A 22076-nucleotide genomic window follows, 5' to 3' on the forward strand; every position below is an offset into this window, starting at 1 on the left:
AATAAATATAAGAGCAGGTTAGTAATAAGGAGAAATATATATATGACAGAGCTTCATATATAAAAGAAAAAAGAGGGTGTTCAGAAGAAATTTTAAGGGGAGTGATTGACAAATTAAGAAGGAAAACAATAAGACAGTGGTAGCCAGTTGCCTCACTTGTCTACTATGTATAATTAAGTGAATAAGGTCCATATAGCTAGGAGAAGATATAGTATATTTATATATATGTATAATGCTTTTATGTGGACTCTGTAGAACATGATTTTAGGCTTTGATTAGTCAAACGTTCTTAAGTCATTATTAATTAATTAATTAATGAACCTAGAGTTGATCATATGCAACTAATTATTTCAAACTTCATGCAGATATGACTCGTCTTCCATTGGTTGCAAGGAAAAAAAGAATTGTAGCAATTTTGCTTTAGTATATGGAGATATTAAATGATATGATACTTTTGTTCATACTCAAAATAATTTTCGTTATTTGTAAGAGGCGTATAAGTACAAATAGGTTTCTTGAAAGTTCCTTTCGTAGACACAAAATACGTCAACTAAATAGTTTTAGAATGATACATGCTAGTGACTTAGTATGTGTAGAAAATACTCGCATGGATAGGAGAACATTTGCCATTTTGTGTCACCACCTTAGAACTATTGAGGGTTTGAAAGGAACCAAAAATATGGATGTTGAAGAAATGGTTGCTATGTTTTTATATATTGTATCTCATGACATTAAGAATAGAATTATGAGACGACAATTTGCATGTTCGGGTGAAACAATTAGTAGACAATTTAATGCGGTTTTAAATGTTTTGTTGTGCCTTCACGAGTTATTGTTAAGAAAACCTGAACCAATTCTTGGTAGTTCAACTGATGAGAGATGGAAGTGGTTTAAGAATTGTTTGGCAGCACTAGATGGTACATACATTAAAGTCAATGTGTCCGCCTTAGATAGGCCTAGGTACCGGACTAGAAAGAGCGAAATTGCTACTAATGTATTAGGTGTAGTCTCACAAGATATGCAATTTATTTATGTCTTACCTGGATGGGAAGGATCAGCTGCCGACTCTAGAGTGTTACGAGATGCCATATCTAGGACAAATGGGTTGAAAGTTCCACAAGGTATATATTTCTCTCATATGTAGTATCATACATATACAAGTTAATTTCGTAATAGGTTCACAATATTGTTAATTAATTTACAGGACATTACTACTTATGTGATGCTGGATATCCCAATGGTGAAGGCTTCTTAGCACCATATAGAGGACAACGATATCACTTGAATGATTGAGATATCCCACCTAATACACCTGCTGAATTTTTCAATATGAAACATTCTTCAGCTCGAAATGTAGTAGAGAGAGCATTTGGACTATTGAAGGGGCGATGGGCAATTCTTAGAGGTAGATCATACTATCCTGTCAAAATTCAATGTCGAATTATTTTGGCATGCTGCCTTCTTCACAACTTGATTAGAAGAGAAATGCCTATCGATCCTCTAGAACAAGCAATAGGGGAAAGTGAGGAGGACAATTGTGATGAAGATGAAAGTGTAGGCAATGATCATTATACACATTGAAATATCTAACACTTGGACTTCTTGGAGAGACAACTTAGCTAGAGAGATGTTTGACCAATGGCGCAACAGGAGGCATACATAAATTGTATTTCTTTGCATTATTTGTGTTTGATTTTGTTTGAAACAATTTTATCATTATGTGTTGGATGTCTCCAAATAATATGGATTTTATTTGATTTGGTTTGTAAATGCTTGGAATTTTTATGGAAATTTATAATGTTGGCAGTTTCTGCTATCAATTTTATATCTATGTTCTTAGTTCAATTTTATATCCATGACAATGCTATCATATTATATCGATGTTCTTAGTTCAATTTTATATGTTAATATATTATTGCTATACTTTTGTTATAAGTAGATGTGAGATACATGTATGCTTAGAAAAATGGATGCTCTAGAGCAATCAACATCAATTCCTGGAAAAAAGCATCAGTGGACTTCAATTGAGGATTCAAAGTTGGTTGAGTGTTTGTTGGAGTTGGTAAATAGTGGAAAGTGGAAAGCAAACAATGGGACCTTCAAACCTGGCTATTTACAGCAATTGGAAAAATGGATATGTGAGAAAATTCCTCATTGTGGATTGAAAGCACAACCCCACATTGATTCATGCAATTTCTGAAATGTTGGGACCTTCAACAAGTGGTTTTGGTTGGAATGGGGAACTAAAGTGTGTTGTTGTTGAAAAAAGTGTGTTTGATGAATGGATTAAAGTAAGTGTCACCTTATTGTTGAATTTAATTTAGAACTTAATCACATATTAATTCTTTCTCTATTACTTTTAACTATTATAGAGCCATCCGAATGCAAAAGGCATAAGGAATAGACCATTTCCTCATTATGAAGACTTAGTTACTGTATTTGGGAAGGATCGTGCAAATGGGCAAGGAGCTATGGGATTTTCTGAAACGGTTGATGAGATTGATAAAGAGGTAGACAATGATGCAAATTCTGAGTTTGATCCTTTATCTCCAATAGATGATCTTACTGGTAATGCAACTAATAATCATACAAACACGGCGGCAACTTCAGCACAGTCAAGTAAGAAAAGTAGAAAGAGATCTAGGAATGAAGATCCATTGGTTGAGGTATTGACTGACACAGTGAAAAAATTTGGTGACATACAAACTGTTGCTGGTGATAGTATTCGAAGAATTGCTGATTGTTTCGAGTTTGAGACAGAAGGTGCTACCAGAAGGATGAAAGTGTTTGATGAACTAAAGCAAATTGATGGGCTGACAAATGAACAACGAGTCAAAGCTGGAAAACTTCTTGTCCAAAACCAAGCTTACATAGATTTTTTATTCACATTGGATGATGAATTCAAGTTGGGATTCATACTTGGGCTCTTTGAATAATGTGAGATCTAATATTTGATAGTATTTTGGAAAATAGTACTGGTGAGATGGCTTTGAGAAATGTATATCTTTTTACTTTTAGATGAAACTTTTGGCAATGTAATATGCTACCTTTTGGATGAAACTTTTTGTAAGATAATATTTCATCTTTTGGATGAAACATTTGGCAATATAATATGCCATTTTTGGATTATGTTTTGAGAACTTATATTTGTATTTTACTCATTGGAATAAAACTTTGATAAATATAATTTGAAAATATACTATTATGTTATATTTTATTTTTATTTTTTATTGTTTTTATACATACAACATTGATAATAAAAATAGTTACAAAAATATTTTTAATATTTGGAAAAAAAAATTAAAGACAAACTGATTTATTTGTATTTTACAAAATAATTTAATTATTAAAAAAAAGATAAATAATTTGAAAATATGCTATTATGTTATATTTTATTTTTATTTTTTATTATTTAATAATATAAATTTTTTTATTGTTTTTATACATACAATATTAATAATAAAAATAGTTACAAAAATATTTTTAATATTTAGAAAAAAAATTAAAGAAAAACAGATTTATTTGTATTTTACAAAAAAATTAATAAATCACAATCCATTCTTATGCGCAACCAAACAAGGTAATATCAATATTCCTTATAATCATAATAATATTCCCAAGGACAACCAAACATAGCAATGTTGTTTTCTTATAGTTTAACACCCCTTCTTCAATTTTCAAAGAATCTTAAACTTATGCCGATCAAGTCAAACTCATATAACAAACGCTCCGTGAGTATGCGGGGTATAATTAAAATATATTCAATTTTAATTAAGCACGTGACCGGTGAAGCAAGCAAAATTAAAATTTGTCGTTCAAAAACCATTGGAATTAATAAAGAGAATAGCAAAAGCGGCCTCTCTCCTCCTCTCATCCTCTTTCCTCTTCGAAGCGAGACCAGGGACGGCTCTACCAATATCGCGCCGCTTCGCTTCTCAAGTTCTCACTCCACTCACCTTACAACCCAACCCCTATATTTTCTTTTTCTTGTTTTTGTCTGGTAACAACTCCTCCATATATATATTTTTTATAATTTCTTCTTTACTTTCTTCGTTGTTCTAGGGTTTGCTATTTTTTTTTAAAGAAAATAGGATAAATATGTACATCCGAACTTAGTTTTTGTCTTAATTTAATTTCTAAAGCTCTTCGCCTACTTAATCAACTTAGTCTTTGAAGCTCTTATTTTTGTGTATCCTATTGATAATATTGGTTTGGTTTGTTGTATAGGAAAAAGGGAATTGTAATAAGTGTTTTGATGAGCGAAGAAGATGGAAATACAAACTTGTGGGAAACCAATAGACTCATTGCTGGAGAAGGTGCTTTGTATGAACATTCTATCTTCTGATTATTTTAAAGAGCTTTACCGGTTGAAGACTTACCATGAGGTCATTGACGAAATCTACAACCAAGTTGATCACGTCGAGCCTTGGATGACCGGAAACTGCCGTGGTCCTTCCACCGCCTTTTGCCTTCTCTACAAGTTCTTCACTATGAAACTCACTGTCAAGCAGATGCACGGTCTCTTGAAGCACACTGATTCCCCCTACATCAGAGCGGTATGTGTTCATGTGTATGTCAATGTCAATCCCTATCTCATTCTCTTAATCTACCAAACAAACAATGAATGAATGAAGTGATGGAACGCTATTTTCTTCTTGCTTAATGCTATGCTATTCTTATTTCGATTCTTTTTGGGTCTTTCATAATGAATAAAAGAATTAAAAAATGGAAAAGATAAAAAGGCACACAAGGAGACAGGTTCGCTTTTTTGCTTCTTCCTATTGTTTCATGATTTTAGTACTTGAAATTTAAATATATTTTTGTTATTAGGGTTTCTAAATTCCAACTATTTGTTTTGTGAAGCTCTTTTGAATTGTCTCACTGAGCCACGATTTGGGCTCATTTGTGAAATGGAATGGTGGGGCAGAACTAGATCTTCATTTTGAGTAACCCAAGTCTATATATTGTTCCCGAGTCATGCTGTAAATTTTTTTCCCTATTACCCTTGACGCTATCTGTAAAGTGTCTTTTGTTTTCAATTTATTTTATTCATTTATTGTATAGTTTCCATGTTTCAGTGAACGATAGAACTGCCTGCCTGCATGGCCTGCACATGAATTTGAAGTATTTGGTTATTTATTCCGTAACCCCAATAATAGTTTAATTTGCAAGTTCAATTAAATTTCTAATTTTAATGCCATTATATAGAGCGATCATGAGCATGATATTGCACTTTTCTTAGCAGATTTTACAAACCAAGGTTGGAGTTTCCTTATTTCTTTGAGTTACTGAGACTTTCAGTTTCAGAAGCTAAGGTTTGATGTGTACATTTTTGCTTTAGTAGTTGAGACTTTCTGACTCTCAGAAGTAGTTTCCAGTTGACATGTTGTTCTTTAGTTTTGGTTCTGTTTTTTCTGGATTCCCCTACTGTCTTGGATAGATAAACTGCCTATAATGGCATTTCTTCCTGATAGTTAATTAATAGAACTTTCGACAGCAACATATAAGATGAACACTGGAGTTAGATTAAATAGTAGCATGTGTTTCATGACTTTTAGATTCATGGAAACATTTAACTTTAATAAGTATGAGTAATGATATGTACACCCAAAATATGCACCTGAACATTACACACAGTAACGTGACAGACTAACTTAGCCAATCACATTTATTAAAATAAGGACCCATTGTTTTAAAATGCACTGCTACGTCACTGTGTATAATGTTTTAAAATGCACTGCCACATCATTATTCAATAATTATTATCTGTCCGGAGAAACCCAAGGGTTTATTTTTATTGATTGCATTAGTTACATATGGTATTTCCTCTAGGCTCCAGCCTTGAACTATTATTGCTAATTATAAAACTGGTTAATTTATTAGGCATGATCTCATGTCAGATATCTTGTGTATTGTGTTGCAGGTTGGATTCCTCTATTTGAGGTATGCTGCGGATCCAAAGACTCTGTGGAGTTGGTTTGAACCATATGTCAAAGACGAAGAGGTAAGGTATTAAGGGTTTTTTTAAAAATTTTGCTGCTTTAATTATTTTCTAGAGTTTATTTTCTTATCTTATTTATTTAGTTTTTATTATTTTATTACAAATTTATAGGAAATTGGGGATGATGTGATCAAAGTTATTTTTGTTGCATTATGTTTTTGTTACATAATTCAATCCTCCATTAATGACACTTTATTTTCCTTCTAATTGAAAAGTTTATGGCAGCATATCTTTGTCGTCTTGTTAATTGATTTATTGAGAATAATGTTTAAACCTTTTTTTTTTCGAGTGAGTATCTTTGTCGTCTTGTTAATTGATTTATTGAGAATAATGTTTAAACCTTTTTTTTTTCGAGTGAGTATATCATTGAACATAATTTTTATTTATTTTTACAACCTAATGAAATTTAATATATTCAACATCGAAAATGAGACATTTTTGTATTGAAATTTGATCCCTTTGCGGGCCGTGTTGTGGCGTGGAAAAAGGGTACATAAAAGTCACTTTTTCTCTTAATCTTATTTTTTTTATGACGGTCACCCTAGTAGTTGTTTTAGAAAATTACAAAGGTTGAACTGGAAATTTCAAGATTTTGCAACAATATAACATATCATCTTCTTGCAGCACTAGGTACAAGGGATTAAGTTGAAGAGTTTTTTCCTATCTATTTGTTATTTTTTTTTACCCAACTGGATATTGATAGACCACTGACGTACGTGTATGCTAGAAGGTGAGGAAAGAGTGTATCGGTTGCCAAGTCAGCTGAGGGCAGTGCAGGGAATTAGTCTTTAGAAAGTGGTTTTGTGAGTTATTGTAGCCTAAGGGCAGGTGCAAGGGTGTACCTAGTAGTAAGAGAATAATAGAGGAGTATAGGGTAACCAGAGGGGTGTGGATTATCTGAGTAAACTTGTATTTGGAGAGACACAGACTCTCAAATTCCTGTTAGTTCAATGAAAAGTTGCACTGATTTGTCCTAGATGTATTTTTTTCTGTTTCTGTAATACTTAAATGGCAAGGTATACCTATCAATTGGTATCAGAGACTCCCGATCCACAATGGCCAAGAAGTTCAAAGCGGTGGTGGAGGCTTTGGATGGAAAAGTTTCAGAGCTCCAGGAGAAAGTTCAGTCAGAATTAGCAACGGTAAAGGCAGATTTGGGTTCACTGAAGGAGGGGTTAGCTCGTATGCCGGCCATGGAAGTCTTGCCACTGATTGTTGCCCAAATGAACCAACCCACTAGCAGGGAGGAAAGCGAATCTGCAGCAGTAAGTGTCGATCAAACTCACTGGGCTGTAGACGGCGATACGATGACAGGAGACAACCAGTTGGGTTGCAGGGGAGCCGATTAGCTCGGATCCCACCGACGGGACACTCCGAGCACTTCTCTTCTGGTCCCTGGTTTGGCCTAGATTTCCCTCCCCCTAGAATGGAGCTGCCCTTGTTTTCCGGCGACAACCCCGAAGCCCACATGGAGCGATATTTTTTGTTATCCAAAATGTCTGAAGCCCACATGCTCGAGACAACCATTATCGACTTAGAAGGAGACGCTTTAACATGGTGAAGCAAGAGTCGACGGTGAAGGACTATCGGCTTAGGTGGGAGGCGTTGGCTTCTCGGGTACCCGATACCCCTGAACACATTTTGGAAGGAAACGTTGTCAAAGGACTTAAAGAAGAGATTAGAAGTGCTATTCACATTGGCCCAAGTAACGGATGTGGCCCAACAAATTGAGGAAAGTCATTAGATGCTATGTGGGCCGACCTCACTTAATCGTTCACCTTCTCACAAGCAAATCTTGAGCCCTATCATCCCAACCCGATCATCCATTTCAACTTAGACTTCTAAACCACCATCGATTTTCAGCTCAAATTCTTCGATCGTTTCAGCTTCAACACCGGCACCAAGTACTATAGCAATCAATATGAAGAACCCACAGACACGGAGAATCACTGAAACAGAATATCAAGATAGGAAGGCAAGAAGGGTGTGTTTTAAGTGTGAAAAAAGTGGCATAGAGGGCATGAATGTGAGCAGAAGGCTTTGCAAATGATTTTGTTGATGGATGAGGAAGAAGGTAGCCCACAGATGGAGTCACCACCAACAACCCCGGAACCGTTAGAAGATATGACGAGTGAAGAAACCTTGGCTACTTTATCACTGAATTCATTGGTTGGAATTACCTCGGCCAATACAATGAAATTAACGGGCAAGATTGCGCATCAGCAAGTTACTGTGCTCATAGACCGGAACAACTCAACTTTATTTCTACTGACATGGTTAAGGCAACAAACATTCCAATCACAACAACATCATGCTATGGTGTGTTGTTGGGCACAAGAGGAAAAGTTCAAACAGATGGTATTTGCAGCTCGGTGGAGCTCGATTTGGGCACTCTTCGGGTAGTTACTGATTTCTTACCGTTAGATTTGGGAGGGGTAGATGTGATTTTGGGTATCAAGTGGTTGGAAACATTGGGGAATATGCAAGTCAACTGGCGAACTATGGTAATGAAGTTCGAGGTAGGAGGATCATGGATAACATTGCAAGGCGATCCTAGCCTTTACAAATCGCAAATTTCTCTCAAGGCAATGATACACACGGTGCAACAAGAAGGTGAGGGTTTTTGGGTAGAACTTGGGGCATTTACAGTAGAAGAGGAAACAAAGGTCGGCCCAATTCCGTCGACTGTGGTGACAATTTTAGACAAGTTCAAGGCTGTGTTTGATATGCCGCAAGGGTTGCCACCACCTCGGGCAAGGGAGCATACCATATCCTTGAAGGAAGGAATGGGACCTATTAGCGTGCGGCCATACCGGTATGCACAAGCTCAAAAGGACGAAATTGAGAGATTGATGACAGAAATGTTGCAAGCCGGTATTGTCAGACCCAGCCATAGTCCTTTCTCAAGTCCAGTCTTGCTAGTAAAGAAAAAAGACGGGAGCTGGTGATTTTGTGTAGACTACAAAGCTCTAAACAGAGCTACAATGGCTGATAAATTTCCTATACCGATCATCGACGAACTATTAGATGAGCTACATGGTGCAAAGGTGTTTTCCAAGTTGGACCTGAAATCCAGATATCACCATATTCGAGTTTCTACCAAGGATGTGGAGAAGACAGCTTTCTGAACACATAAAGGCCACTATGAGTTCCTTGTGATGCCTTTCGGCCTTACAAACGCCCCTACCACCTTTTAAGCATTGATGAACGAGGTATTTCGTGATTTTTTGCGAAAGTTTGTCCTTGTTTTCTTTGATGACATTTTAGTGTACAACTCTACTCTTGACGACCATGAATGTCATTTGGGGATGGTTTTGGAGCGGTTATACCCGCACCAATTGTATGCCAACCACAAGAAGTGTCTATTTGCTCAAGAACAACTAGAGTATTTGGCTCACATCATTTCAGCGGAAGGAGTTTCAGCAGACTTGAGCAAATTGAAGGCCATGGAGGAATGGCCTATTCCCAAGACCTTATGAGATTTGAGAGGATTTTTGGGCCTCACCGGGTATTATTGTAAATTTGTGAGAGGTTATGGGCAGATTGCAAGACCTCTAACAGACCAGTTGAAAAAGGATGCCATTGGGTGGTCAGAAGAAGCTCAAGATGCCTTTGTTCGGTTGAAGGACGCCAAGTGCTCCATACCTGCTCTAGCGCTGCCTGATTATTCTAATCCCTTTGTGTTAGAGACTGTTGCATCAGGCAGTGGGTTGGGGGCAATCCTAATGCAAAATCAACGACCCATAGCTTTTTATAGTCAGGTTCTATCCTCTAGAGCTCGCACTAAGTCTGTCTATGAGCGAGAATTGATGGCAATTGTGTTGGCAATACAAAAGTGGCGTCCTTACTTGTTGGGTCGCAAATTTTTGGTCCGTAAAGATCAGCAGAGCCTAAAATACTTGCTGGAACAAAGATTAGTAGCTTCCGAGCATCAAAAATGGCTAACAAAACTCTTGGGTTATGATTTTGAAATTGTGTACAAGCCGAGTTTGGAAAATAAAGTGGCTGATGCTCTTTCTAGGATACATCAAGAGGTGTCCTTGGCTGTAATCTCTGTACCAACACTCATATCCATACCAGAATTACAGGCCCATGTTAAGGCAGACCCGATATTGGCTAAAATCATTCATGAAATCAGCATTGGTCGAGATACTGGCATTATTCTTTAGTGTAGGGCTGTTTGAAGTTTAGAGGACGCTTGGTCATTCCCTCATCTCCATTCATTCCTATTGTATTGCAAGAGTACCACGGCAGCAGTATAGGAGGACATTCTGGGGTATTCAAAACATTTCAGAGGATAGCGAGGGACTTCTATTGGTCGAGTATGAGAAAGGATGTGCAAAAGTATGTTGCGGAGTGTGCTACCTGCCAACATAAATATTTAGCCTAATCTCCAGCTGGATTACTGCAGCCATTGCCTGTTCCGAAGCAAGTTTGGGAGGACATTTCAATGGACTTCATTGAAGGCTTACTGCTGTCCAATGGGTTCGATACCATATTTGTTGTGGTGGATAGACTCACCAAGTACAACCATTTTATACCACTCCGCCACCCGTTCTCCGCCACCACAGTTGCTACTGTTTTTGTGAAGGAAGTGGTGCGATTACATGGGATACCAAGATCGATTGTGTTCGATAGAGACAAAATATTTCTCAGCCTTTTTTGGAAGGAGTTATTCCGCCTCCAAGAAACTCAACTCAAGCACAGCACTTCGTACCACCCACAATCCGATGGGCAAACGGAGGTGGTCAACAGATGCCTTGAGACGTATTTGCGATGCTTTATAGGTACGAAACCCAGGCAGTGGGTAGTTTGGCTACCATGAGCAGAATTTTGGTACAACACGTCGTACCATACTTTAGCTGGGAAGACTCCTTTTCTAGCTTTGTACCATAGAGATCCATCTCCAGTGGTTAGATTTGAGCATGGGAGTACTAGGGTTTCAGTGGTTGAGAACTCGGGATGAAGTATTGGAGCTACTCAAGTTGAATCTCTAGAGAGCCCAACAAAAGATGAAGTCACAAGCTGACAGGAAGAGAAGAGAGGCCCAATATGAAGTTGGGGATCGGCAGAGATCGGTGGCTTTACGTCGCAATGAGAAGCTGGCGCCGAGTTTTTCGGACCTTTTCCAGTCTTGGCACGAGTAGGGACAGTTGCTTATCGCCTCCGGCTACCTCAAGACTCAACCATACAACCAGTTTTCATGTATCACTTCTTCGTCCTTCTTTAGGACCACAGCAGCAAGCATCTGTCTTACCTCCGGAGGTGGCAGCAGACATGGAATGGATTTTAACACCTGATCATGTATCACTTCTTCCTTCTTTAGGACCACAGCAGCAAGCATCTGTCTTACTTCCGGAGGTGGCAGTAGACATGGAATGGATTTTAACACCTGAGAAAGTGCTTGACATGCGCCCGGGAACATACAAGACTCCTCCACAGGCCTTGATCAAGTGGGTCAACCTCCCTGAATTTGAAGCAACATGGGAAGATTTTCCAACTTTGCAGCAGCAATTTCCTGAATTTAACCTTGAGGACAAGGTCAGTCTTTGGGCAGGGGTATTGATAGACCACCACTGTCGTACGTGTATGCTAGAAGGAAAGGAAAGAGTATATCGGTAGCCAAGTCAGCTGAGGGCAGTGCAGGGAATTAGTCTTTAGAAAGTGGTTATGTGAGTTATTGTAGCCTAAGGGCAGGTGCAGGGGTGCATGGGTGTACCTAGTAGTAAGAAAATAATAGAGAAGTATAGGGTAACCAGAGGGGTGTGGATTATCTGAGTAAACTTATATTTGGAGAGACATGGGCTCTCAAATTCCTGTTAGTTCAATGAAAAGTTGCACTGATTTCTGTCCTAGATCTATTTTTTTCTGTTTCTGTAACAGTTAATTGGCAGGGTATACCTATCAGATATTTCACTGTTTTCCCATTTTTATTTGCGTTATCATTTATAATTTAAGATCTCTCTGTTTATTTTTATTTACAGATTCTTCTTTCCATACTCTTTTTTCTTTCCCTTAAATTGTTAAAAAGTAAAGAGAAGTCAATGATGCCTTTTTATATGGATAATTTTATGTGAGGAGCAAAGCATGCACTAAATAAGTTAAGGCAATGAAATTGAATATAGGTCTGGCCAATATTTCTGGGAAGCTGAATTGTTTAGGAAAGGTTGATGTATTTGACAAAGGGAATCTAAAGTTTGAAGAAATCCCCTGGTATAGTATTCAACTTTGTCTAGCTACTACTCTAGGGAAATTCTATCTAGTTATAGTTACTATTATATTATTGATTTAATCCTCATTGTTGGTTCTTGTTGTTGCTGCTCCTATACTATTTTAATACTACTGACTTGTTAATAATTTGAATATTTCAGTTGTATGAAATTTATTGCTTATTATTATGTTTGTGCTCCCATTAGCACAAGTCCATCCAAAAGATTAATTAATGAAATTCTTGGTATTATTTTCTAGGAATTATTTGCGGATACTTAAAGGATTATGGTAATGTTTTTCAGGAATTCTCTCCTGGATCCAGTGGACGAATGACTACAATGGGTGCATATGTGCGCGATTTGCTTCTTGGACAGGTATGTTCCCAACTTATGCATGCTTTATGTTTTTCAAGTAATGTGGTGCCTACACTATAGCCTTTGTTTGGTATTAGATGTCCAACCTTTGTCTTTTTATAAATGGGAAAGATCTTAATTGCACACAAATGAATATATATATATATATAGGGTAAATACTTATTTGGTACCCTGTATTTTATTGAAATACAAACTTGGTACCCTCTGTTTTGGATAATTATCATTCGATACCCAGTATTTGCAAAATCTACATGCTTTAGTACTCTGAGTGATTACATTTTTATTACTAAGTTTACTCCTGATAGTCTGATTATTATATGGTTTTGTTATTTTTAAATGGTGTTAAAATATTGTCTAAATTAAATATTAAAAACAAAAAAAGAGAACAGGTAATATATTATAACAAAAAAGAATATTAGAAAAGGTAGAGATTAAAATTTGGGCTTTTCTCATTCCTTTGTTTCCCTTTCACATTCATCTTAAGCTCCATTATCTTTCTTGTTAATTGGCAATCAAAAGCAGCTAATATTGCGACGGCAGCAATAATAGATGGTCGAGTATCAGTCAAACTAGCCTCTAAATCAGATAAAACAGACTGAATAGCAAAGAATCTGACCCAAAAAAAAGAGAGGGAGAGATTGATTATAAGTGGCAAATATAACAAAAACTAATAGTCTGGGATTTACCTTTTGCCATGGCCACAATCAGATGAACAACACTAGAGACTAGTCATCTAGAGAAGTAAAAGGAGTTATTGATCCCAATTTCCAGTCCAAAGTACTTAAAATCAATAGCTCCATTCTCTGAATGACATTACTGTCAAAGTCATAATCTGAAGTTGGGAATTCTGAGAGTATTGGGACATTGCATTCCTCCATCTTAGCCGCCAATGATAAACAAGCTACTAATAATGATAATTGAATAGCCCACATCTTCCCATTCTGGTTTTATTTATCATCTTCGAATGATGGAAACGATTGGGGAAAACGAAGGTTAGAGAAAAGCCCCAATTTTTAATCTCTGCCTTTTCTAATATTCTTTTTTGTTTTAATATATTAATTGTTTTCTTTTTTCTTTTTAATATTTAATTCATAAAATATTTTAACATCATTTAAAAATAACAAAACCATATAATAAACAGAATATCAGGGGTAAATTTGGATTATTAAAAATTTAATAGCACTCATGGTACTAAAGTGTGTAGATTTTGTAAATATGGGGTATCAATTGATAAGTATTAATTATCCATAATATAAGTACTAAGTTTGTATTTCGATAAAATATATGATACCAACTCAGCATTTTCCATATATATATATATTAACATCTTTTGCAGTGAATTTGATTCTTTGTCTTGCCTCTCTATATATAAATGCGTACTAGTATATATATATATATATATAGATGTTTGTATATAAAATACTGATTTAGGTGAGTGGAATGTAGGAGAATCTATGCTGTCTATACTTTTCATGTAATCATTCAATATCTTGGTTATCATCCAAGCTAGCTGAATGGTCAATGCCTTAGATTAGTTTCTATTGCTGTAGTGGTATTCCATATTTCATTGTTTTCTGTTGAGCTCTCTATTTCTTTATTAATACTTTAATTACCTAAGCTCATTGTCTTTCCTTTTCAATTGTTGACGGATAAAGAAGTTAATACAATTTTAATTATTGGTACAGTATTACTTCGATACCCTCTTTCCGCGAATTCCTGTTCCTGTAATGCGCCAGGTTACTGCTAATCTTGATAAGATGAATCTTCCATCCAAGCATTCGGGTGTGACAGGAGATACCACCCGGCATGGATCTGATGATACTGCTCGACGTCCTCCATCAGTGAAAGCTGCTCTTTCTGTCTCTTTTGGTCAGCGTGCTCCTCATCGTGCCTCAACTAGGGATTCCTCACCTGTTCGTCGCACTCTTCCACCACCTCCTCCTTATGACAGATCCACCACTGAGGATGTACGAAGCCGACGCAGCCAGAGTCGTGAATATTCTGACAGAGAGCATCGTGACAGGGATAATGAAAGGGACCGGAATAGAGACAGGGATAATGAAAGGGAACGGAATAGAGACAGAGATAAGGAAAGAGACCGGGAGCGTGATCGTGATCGTGAAAGGGACAGAGATAGGGACCGAGAAAGGTACAAGGAGAGGGAGCGTGATCGGATCAAGGAGAGAGACAGGGACAGAGAAAGAGATAGGGACAGAGACAGGGTCAGGGTCAGGGACAGAGAAAGAGAAGGGGATAGAGAATCCAGCTATGATTATGATCGTAGGTCCAGATATGGAGAAAGAGAAGGCCGAAGGGACTATGAGAAAAGTGACCGTGATGGTAGCAGACATTATCGCAGTAGAAGCCGGAGCCGCAGTCGAAGCAGGAGTAGAAGTCATAGCTTGCAAACTGCAGCTGTGCCTTATTCAAGCCCACAGAGAGATGCGAACAAGGAAAGGACATCAGCATCTAGCAACCTAGCCAAGCTTAGGAACATGTACGGTGATTTAGGCAGTCAAAAAGGGGATGGTGGTACGGACAGGGCTACTGGAAGCAGCAATGGTGGTGAAGAGGTTATTAGACTTGGTGGTTCTTCTTGGAAATAGTTGAAAGAGTTTCGATAGCCATTTCTTTATCATTGTGTTATCTTCATTCAGGATCAAGATAGCTAATGAAGTCTTTCTTGATTCTCATTGGCCCCTCGTATTTTTCTCTTTAAAAGTAGTCGAAGAACAAAAAAAAAGTAAAGACAATTTGGTATTAGGGGGATGAGTAATGTACCAAAACATGTATACTAGATTTTTTAATTATTATTTTATATTGAGAACCTCGTATATTTGGACAGTCCTTAAACCTTTGTCTCGCCTCCATAGATGTTTGTGACCTTATCTGCTTGAAACCTTTTTGAAAAAGTGTTGGATATAGTTATTCTTGTATTTAATTCAATATTTGGTTCTGCTTTTTTGGATTACTCAGCAGATTGAGAGTAGAGATTTCGAAGATGATAATTACCGAGCTTTAGATTAGGATGTCAATTTAACCTGCGGGATAGGGTCCCCGTGACCCGCGGGGGCGGGGAACATGACTCTTGTCCCGAATTCGTCTTGTTTACATTGTAATTTATATTTTTAATATAAATATTATTAAAAATATATAATATAATAACTTATATAAAAATATATATTTATTAATTGTATAATTTATTATTTTCTAATTATTTTATGTTAAAAAATAGTAATTATTTTAATTTATTTTATTAATTTTAGAAAAAAAATTAAACATTTTTATTAAACGGATACCCGATGGAACCCCGACCTCGAGACGGGACGGAGGAGCCATCCCCGACCCCACCCCGCCCCGTCTGCATCCCTACTTTAGATTCTCATTTTACAGTGTGTAACTTCATTCATGCTACTTATTATGCCATTTTTATTTTATTTTATAGGAATTCACTTCACATAGGCCAATATATTGAAATTTACGGAAAATAGTTGTCACTTTCAATGGCTCATTAGCAATTTGTAATCTGCGGTCCATTTTCAATAAAAAAAAGAAAGAGGTACAAATATATTCATTAGAAAGAGATAAATCTTTTAATTAAGATGGGTTATTGATTCTGATTCATTATGTTTATTTATATGCTGAAATGTGTTGACGCTGAGAAATTAATAAAGGTAGCACTTAATATTCTATTTACGCCGTAAAATGTGAATTAAATTAGGGTTTGTATATTTTTGGTCTTTTGTATTTTTCCAATTACGAATTTAAGAAAATTTTAAAAGATTCTGTCTTGTAATATGGTAAAAAAATGTCGTCCACCAAATACCCTCTATTTATATTAACCAGTCACTTTTAATTTATATTTAAATAGTTTTTACAATTAATAAATAAATAACTAAACTAAAAATAAATAAAACATCTCTCTAGCTCCCAACCAATTCGTATTTACGCATTCATCTAATTTTATGCCGATCATCATAAGAAGAGTGAGCTGTTATGTAGTAATAGACCATGACCCAACGATGTCAAATAAAAACACAAAATGAAGTACTCAACGTAAGCCAGGGAATGAGAAGCATAAACAGAGAAGTTTGATTAATTATAAGTTACCACGTCGAATAACAAATTACAAACAAAAACAAATCCATACTCAATAGTGATCTAGCTATATATAAATGCCTCATGGACACACAAATATCAAAATATAATTCGATCACAGAGAAATAAAACTGATAATTAATTAAGCCAATAAATAACAAATAGTTACGTAGAGGTAGTGGTAGATGGTGGTGTTAATTTCAACAAACACCATTGGTCTTCTTCCTGTCCAAGACGAACTTCTTCCAAATGGTAGTGATCTCCCTTTGCATCTCCAAGGCACTCTTCTTAGCAATGACAGGACTACCGGGAGGAACAAGGTCATTGTCATCCTCAGTGACAGCCATCTTGGCAGTGAGAAGCTTCGAGGGAAGAGCATCAAGCTCATTAAGAACTTTCTGGATATCATTGACCAGACGCTCGGCCAAGGTGCGTGAGAAGTCTTCTCTTATCACGACGCGCAGCACAGTGATGTGCTGGGCATCGGGAGGCATGGTGTAGGCCGGGACAATCCAGCCGAAGCGCCTCAGCATGTCCGACACCTCGAACTCGTTGTGGCTATGGTTGTCTTTCAATGAGAAGGCCACCAATGGTACTCCTTGGTCTTTAGAGATTATGTTGAACCGACCTGTTTTCTCCAAACCTTCTTTCAGTACTATCATGTTCTCCGTACAATTCTCCATGACATTCCTGTAGCCCTCATAACCCAACCTTATTAGTTGGTAGTACTGAGCAATGACTTGGCTAGAACCTGTAAATTGTATAGTAGAGTTATTAGAGAAAGAATTTAAACTCAAGACTCAATTATGTTGAGAGAAATCGTAGGTGTATACCTTTTGAGAAGTTGAGAGTGAAAGTGGGTTGGTCCGCCCCAAGATAGTTGATGTGGAAGATGAGCTCATCTGGTAAGTCTTCTTTGCTTCTCCAGACGACCCAACCGATTCCGGCATAGACCAAGCCGTACTTGTGCCCACTAACGTTGATGCTCTTCACAAGCGGGAGCCGGAAGTCCCATTCCAGTTCCGGATATAGAAATGGTGCTATGAAGCCACCACTTGCTGCGTCCACGTGAATGGGAGTATCCCATCTGCATATATATATATATATATATATATATATATCCAAATCATTAATCGTAATCATTCGTTTTCAATGGAAGAGTTATTTATTTTTTTTAAAAAAGATAAGAGGGTTAAAACACTATGAATTAAGATCCCATATGGAGCTCATGTAGCTCGTCCCCTGAATGCGTATGAAAATAATGTCAATCTAGTAAATTGTACGCACCCAGTTTCTTCATTCTTTTTTACAAGAAGATCATTTAGTAGTTTGACATCTTCAAATTCACCATTAAGAGTGGAGCCCAAAATAGCAGCAACGCAGATGGTGTTCTCATCAACTAGCTCAACGGCTTTCTCAGGGTCCATCACATAGTACCCTTCTCTTAACTTCACCTCCTTTAACTCCACCTCAAAGTACCTTGCAAATTTCTCCCAACACACCTTCACAATGGCAAATAGGTGTTATAGTTAATACCGTATTATAATGGATTTGAGAGGTCTGATGTAGAGCCCAAAAGTAATGGGTGGAATACCTGGACATTGGCTCCAGTAACAATATTGGGCTTATCGATGGGCAAGCCTTGGGCCCTGCGTCTGTTTTGCCACTTTCTTTTGAAAGCCAAACCAGCCAACATGATGGCTTCAGAGGATCCCACTGTTCCCACTCCCACTGCAGCCTCTGACTCACCTAATGGCGCGTTGAAAAGATGCGCTATCATGTTCACACACCGGTTCTGTTCTTCACAAAATATATAAATGTAGTCAGACTCCATATCATCACATTTATTTGGCCTCTTCCTTCTTTTATCTTAATTTTTTTTTCTCAAAATAAAAATCTGCCACCAAGGAAATGTCACATCATAAAAAATCACGAGTATGCATAAATATAAATAGTACTTGATGATTTAATTTTGGCCGTTATATTTTTATTTAACAATTGTGATAATTTGTTAATAATACTTTTTTGTGGAAATTTATTAATAATTATGATGATTCAAAATTTATAATCAATAACAACATATATTTCTTTAAGAAAAATAATTTTTTATTTAAAAAAAAATATAAGACCTAATCATTAAATCTCTTCTATATATAAATAGATATGGATAACATAAAATATGCATTAAAATATTATAAGTATATATACATATTATCTTAATATAATTGATTTAGACATTGTTTATATATATGAATGTTGACCACCTATATTGCCAAATACCAACACTTGCTATTATTAATATTCAAATGATTATGAAAGTAAGACAAATGAGATAAATTTGTTTCCCACTAAATAAAAGACCCGCATTCTGTGGTGGTGGATCTATCGCAGTGACTTAGTCGAACAAAACTTTGCCATTTTCAAGCAAGTTGTTAGTACAGAATTGACTATTAACGTATTTCAGAGTTCTGTGGACTACTACTGAGCCTTAGGGTTCTCTCCGGCCAATCAAGTTGCAGTTTGGTGTGACCTCGTATTTAAATGGAGGTGACAAAGAGTGTCTAAGTATAAGAGGGAATATATCCCCTTATTTAAAATATAAAATGATTTATAATTAAAATGTGACAAATTAAATCAAGTCTAAATAAATAAAAAAATACGACAAAATATATTAAAAAAATTATTTATTCTCTTACTTATAGTTTTTTAAGATTTTAAATTATTTACTTATTCTTTTAAATAATTATTTGTAAAAAAATTATTTTACAATTATAAATTCTAAAAATAAATTTTACATAGAAAAAGGTTAAAAGATGGTATTTAAATATTTAAACAAAGTATTTTGATCAAAAGTTAGTTTAAGTAATTGTTTTTTATTGATTTAACAAACTTAATTTTATATTTAGAAGTAAATTTGATATTTTGTTTAAATTTCAAGGACTAAAATATTATATTTCATATATTGGATAAACTTGAACAAGTTAAATTAAAACAGTTTGTTATCCATTAGCGATTAATTAGGCGGCGATCTAATGTCCATCTCATTATTATTAGTAGGGTCCGCAAGTACTGCCCAACCCAACAATGTGTAATTAATTCAATGTCACCCTCAAAACTTGGGACAAATGATATATTATAGAGTCTTTGGCGTCATCTAAAGAAGTTTATAAGTTATTAATGAAAAAGATCGTTAACTACTAATTAATCAAACAAAGACCAAGTCAATTCATTAGATTGTGACTTTCATGATCAATTGCGAATTTAAATCAAATATTTGTTTTGACATAATAGTGCTTACCACGATCCACATTTTTTTGTTTGTTTTACTATTTAGCTTTTGCTAGTTTGTCTTTTTAGTTATTTTTTAATCAGATTTCAGTTGTAAAACAGGCACACTGATTTTTTTATTTATTTTGTTTTTGTTATATTTTACTTTTTTTTTTCAGCATAGGTACCACAAACAAAAGTCACAAAGGGAGAGGCTGATAAAAGGGACTCCGGAATTTTATCTCCTCATTTTTATTTCTTTTTCGTTTTTTATTATAGTGACTTGTATAATATTATTATTAAATTTATAAATTAATCTAAGGCTTTTAATATTTTGACCCAATCAAAATGGTATACAGAATTTCAGGTAGTGCTAGCGTGTTATACAAGATCTTTTATTATTATGGGAAGTTTTCTTTATTGACAATATATAAGATGGGAAGGTTAAGCACTCATTTACCGCACTTTGTTTTATAAGATTTTTTTAGTTTATAAAAGTAATCCAAATAAATCGTATACATGTTAATTTAATTAATTAATTTCTAAAAAAGACAAATAAATAAATAAGACCTGAAGCTCAGTGGTAACGGGGTACTCGTCCATGTCTACGTAGTTCTTGTTAATAGAGGACATAATAAGCTTATCGCACTCAGGCTCCATCCAAGTCGTCACAAACGACGCCAAGTTCAGCCTAGGATTTCCGTCCAACATAAGTTCGTCGTTTATGATCTGGTACGCTGCTTCCTTTGGGATCGAGTTATCAGACATTCTGAACCTATTTTTAATTAAATAAAAAATTAATTAATTAATTAAGATGATCCCATAATATATATATGCATATATTTTATTTATTAGTTTGAAAAAAAATACATGATAAATACCTTGGAAGAGAGGTTCTAACGTAGCGAGAAGCGAAGGTAGAGTGGACGGAGACATCGGACTGCGAAACAGCCTTAGAGAGAACCATGATCGGAACAAAAGAAGAAGAAGAAGAAGAAGAATTGGAGTTGTTTGGGGAATGGGTGTGCCTAGATCTATCTCATTTGCTATATTTATATACACACACCTCTATACGCGTCCACTATCCATAAGAGGGATGGAAAGTGACCTTTTTTTTAGTTTTATAATTTTTTTAATACAATTTGGGAATTTCAACTATTAAATTTTAATCTTTTTTTTTTTTGTGAATTTGGTATATATCGATTAAACAAAAAGAACCACTAACATGTCTAGTTTTTTCCTACTTTTTATTTTTTAATCTGGAATATAAATTAAAATCATGTCTAGCACACATTGGATGACCGTGTTATTTGCTTTTGTACCTTTTGAAAGAGCTCAACTTCAGTTATGGCATGATTGATGATGAGTCAAAGAGTAAGGAATTAATTATTTTTTTATTTTTCTGTTTAGGGCTGGACTCTAATGTGTTAGAATATTTATTTATATGGTATGTATAATTAATTATGTTATAAAATTAAAATTTATTTAATATATTAAAATTAATATTTTATTTATTGGCAAATATTCTAATTAATGGTCAATATTATTTATTATTCGATTTTGTATATCCCAATTAATTGAAAAAATATTTCAATTTGTGGCAGAGACTCTGATGGATTGTCTCACCTTATAAATATAGGGTACCGGTCCCCAATCAAATAACTTAGGTTCCGAGACAGATTTATCTCTGCCTTGATATTTTTGTATGCATATATACATATATGGAAGACTTCTCAATGGTTACTACCCATAAATGAGTACTAATAATTTTGATGATGTGACAACATAGTGACTTGGTATAGCAAATCACCAACATGTAAATATTTTTTTTAACATTAATTTCGAATTTAGTTATTATTTTTTTTGTCATAATTAATGTTGTTTCCAACCAATGAGAGACACTAGTTATATTTTAGAAATTGACATGCAATTGAAAAATTAAAAGTTTACAATATTATATTTTTATAATAAATACATGTTTTTCTTCAGGTAATCCTTCCAAAAATTTGAAAAAATCAAATTTTATTTTTAGAAATATTAATTAATAACTATAAATATGGACCATTGATTATATATATATATATTCATGTATATATTTTCTATACATTACCCCAACAGTAATTCAA

At 35.3% G+C, this 22076-nt stretch overlaps 4 protein-coding genes across 14 annotated transcripts; 3 read left to right on the forward strand and 1 right to left on the reverse strand.

Moving 5' to 3' along the window:
* The first annotated feature begins 607 nt into the window (after nt 1-607).
* On the forward strand, nt 608-1581 carry LOC133814908 (uncharacterized). The gene is made up of 2 exons (XM_062247811.1): nt 608-1121; nt 1346-1581. The coding sequence occupies exons 1-2, from the start codon at nt 608-610 to the stop codon at nt 1579-1581; spliced, it is 750 nt and encodes a 249-aa protein (XP_062103795.1).
* A 620-nt stretch (nt 1582-2201) lies between these two features.
* Nucleotides 2202-2936, forward strand: LOC133814909 (uncharacterized). Its single transcript, XM_062247812.1, has 2 exons — nt 2202-2291; nt 2373-2936. Exons 1-2 carry the CDS (start codon nt 2202-2204, stop codon nt 2934-2936), a joined length of 654 nt encoding a protein of 217 aa, XP_062103796.1.
* An 873-nt stretch (nt 2937-3809) lies between these two features.
* LOC133818684 (pre-mRNA splicing factor SR-like 1) lies at nt 3810-15438 on the forward strand. 11 transcript variants are annotated; one of them, XM_062251708.1, is made up of 6 exons: nt 3821-4000; nt 4228-4570; nt 5246-5315; nt 5924-6004; nt 12514-12585; nt 14271-15438. In XM_062251708.1, the coding sequence occupies exons 2-6, from the start codon at nt 4269-4271 to the stop codon at nt 15189-15191; spliced, it is 1446 nt and encodes a 481-aa protein (XP_062107692.1). In that variant the 5' UTR covers nt 3821-4000; nt 4228-4268; the 3' UTR covers nt 15192-15438. The 11 variants fall into 11 exon arrangements, 10 of the variants coding, with proteins under 10 accessions (XP_062107698.1, XP_062107702.1, XP_062107700.1 ...); XM_062251709.1 differs by having other exon boundaries at nt 4235-4570; XM_062251714.1 differs by lacking the exons at nt 12514-12585; nt 14271-15438 and adding an exon at nt 12127-12439 and having other exon boundaries at nt 3810-4000.
* Nucleotides 15439-16654: 1216 nt separating this feature from the next.
* LOC133818686 (glutamate decarboxylase 1) lies at nt 16655-20995 on the reverse strand. Its single transcript, XM_062251720.1, has 6 exons — nt 20832-20995; nt 20521-20725; nt 18278-18478; nt 17971-18185; nt 17517-17770; nt 16655-17434 (listed from the first exon to the last, which is right to left on the reverse strand). Exons 1-6 carry the CDS (start codon nt 20915-20917, stop codon nt 16884-16886), a joined length of 1512 nt encoding a protein of 503 aa, XP_062107704.1. The 5' UTR covers nt 20918-20995; the 3' UTR covers nt 16655-16883.
* Nucleotides 20996-22076: the final 1081 nt, after the last annotated feature.

This window comes from Humulus lupulus, chromosome 2 (genome assembly GCF_963169125.1).
Source record: "Humulus lupulus chromosome 2, drHumLupu1.1, whole genome shotgun sequence".
Classification (NCBI taxonomy): domain Eukaryota; kingdom Viridiplantae; phylum Streptophyta; class Magnoliopsida; order Rosales; family Cannabaceae; genus Humulus; species Humulus lupulus.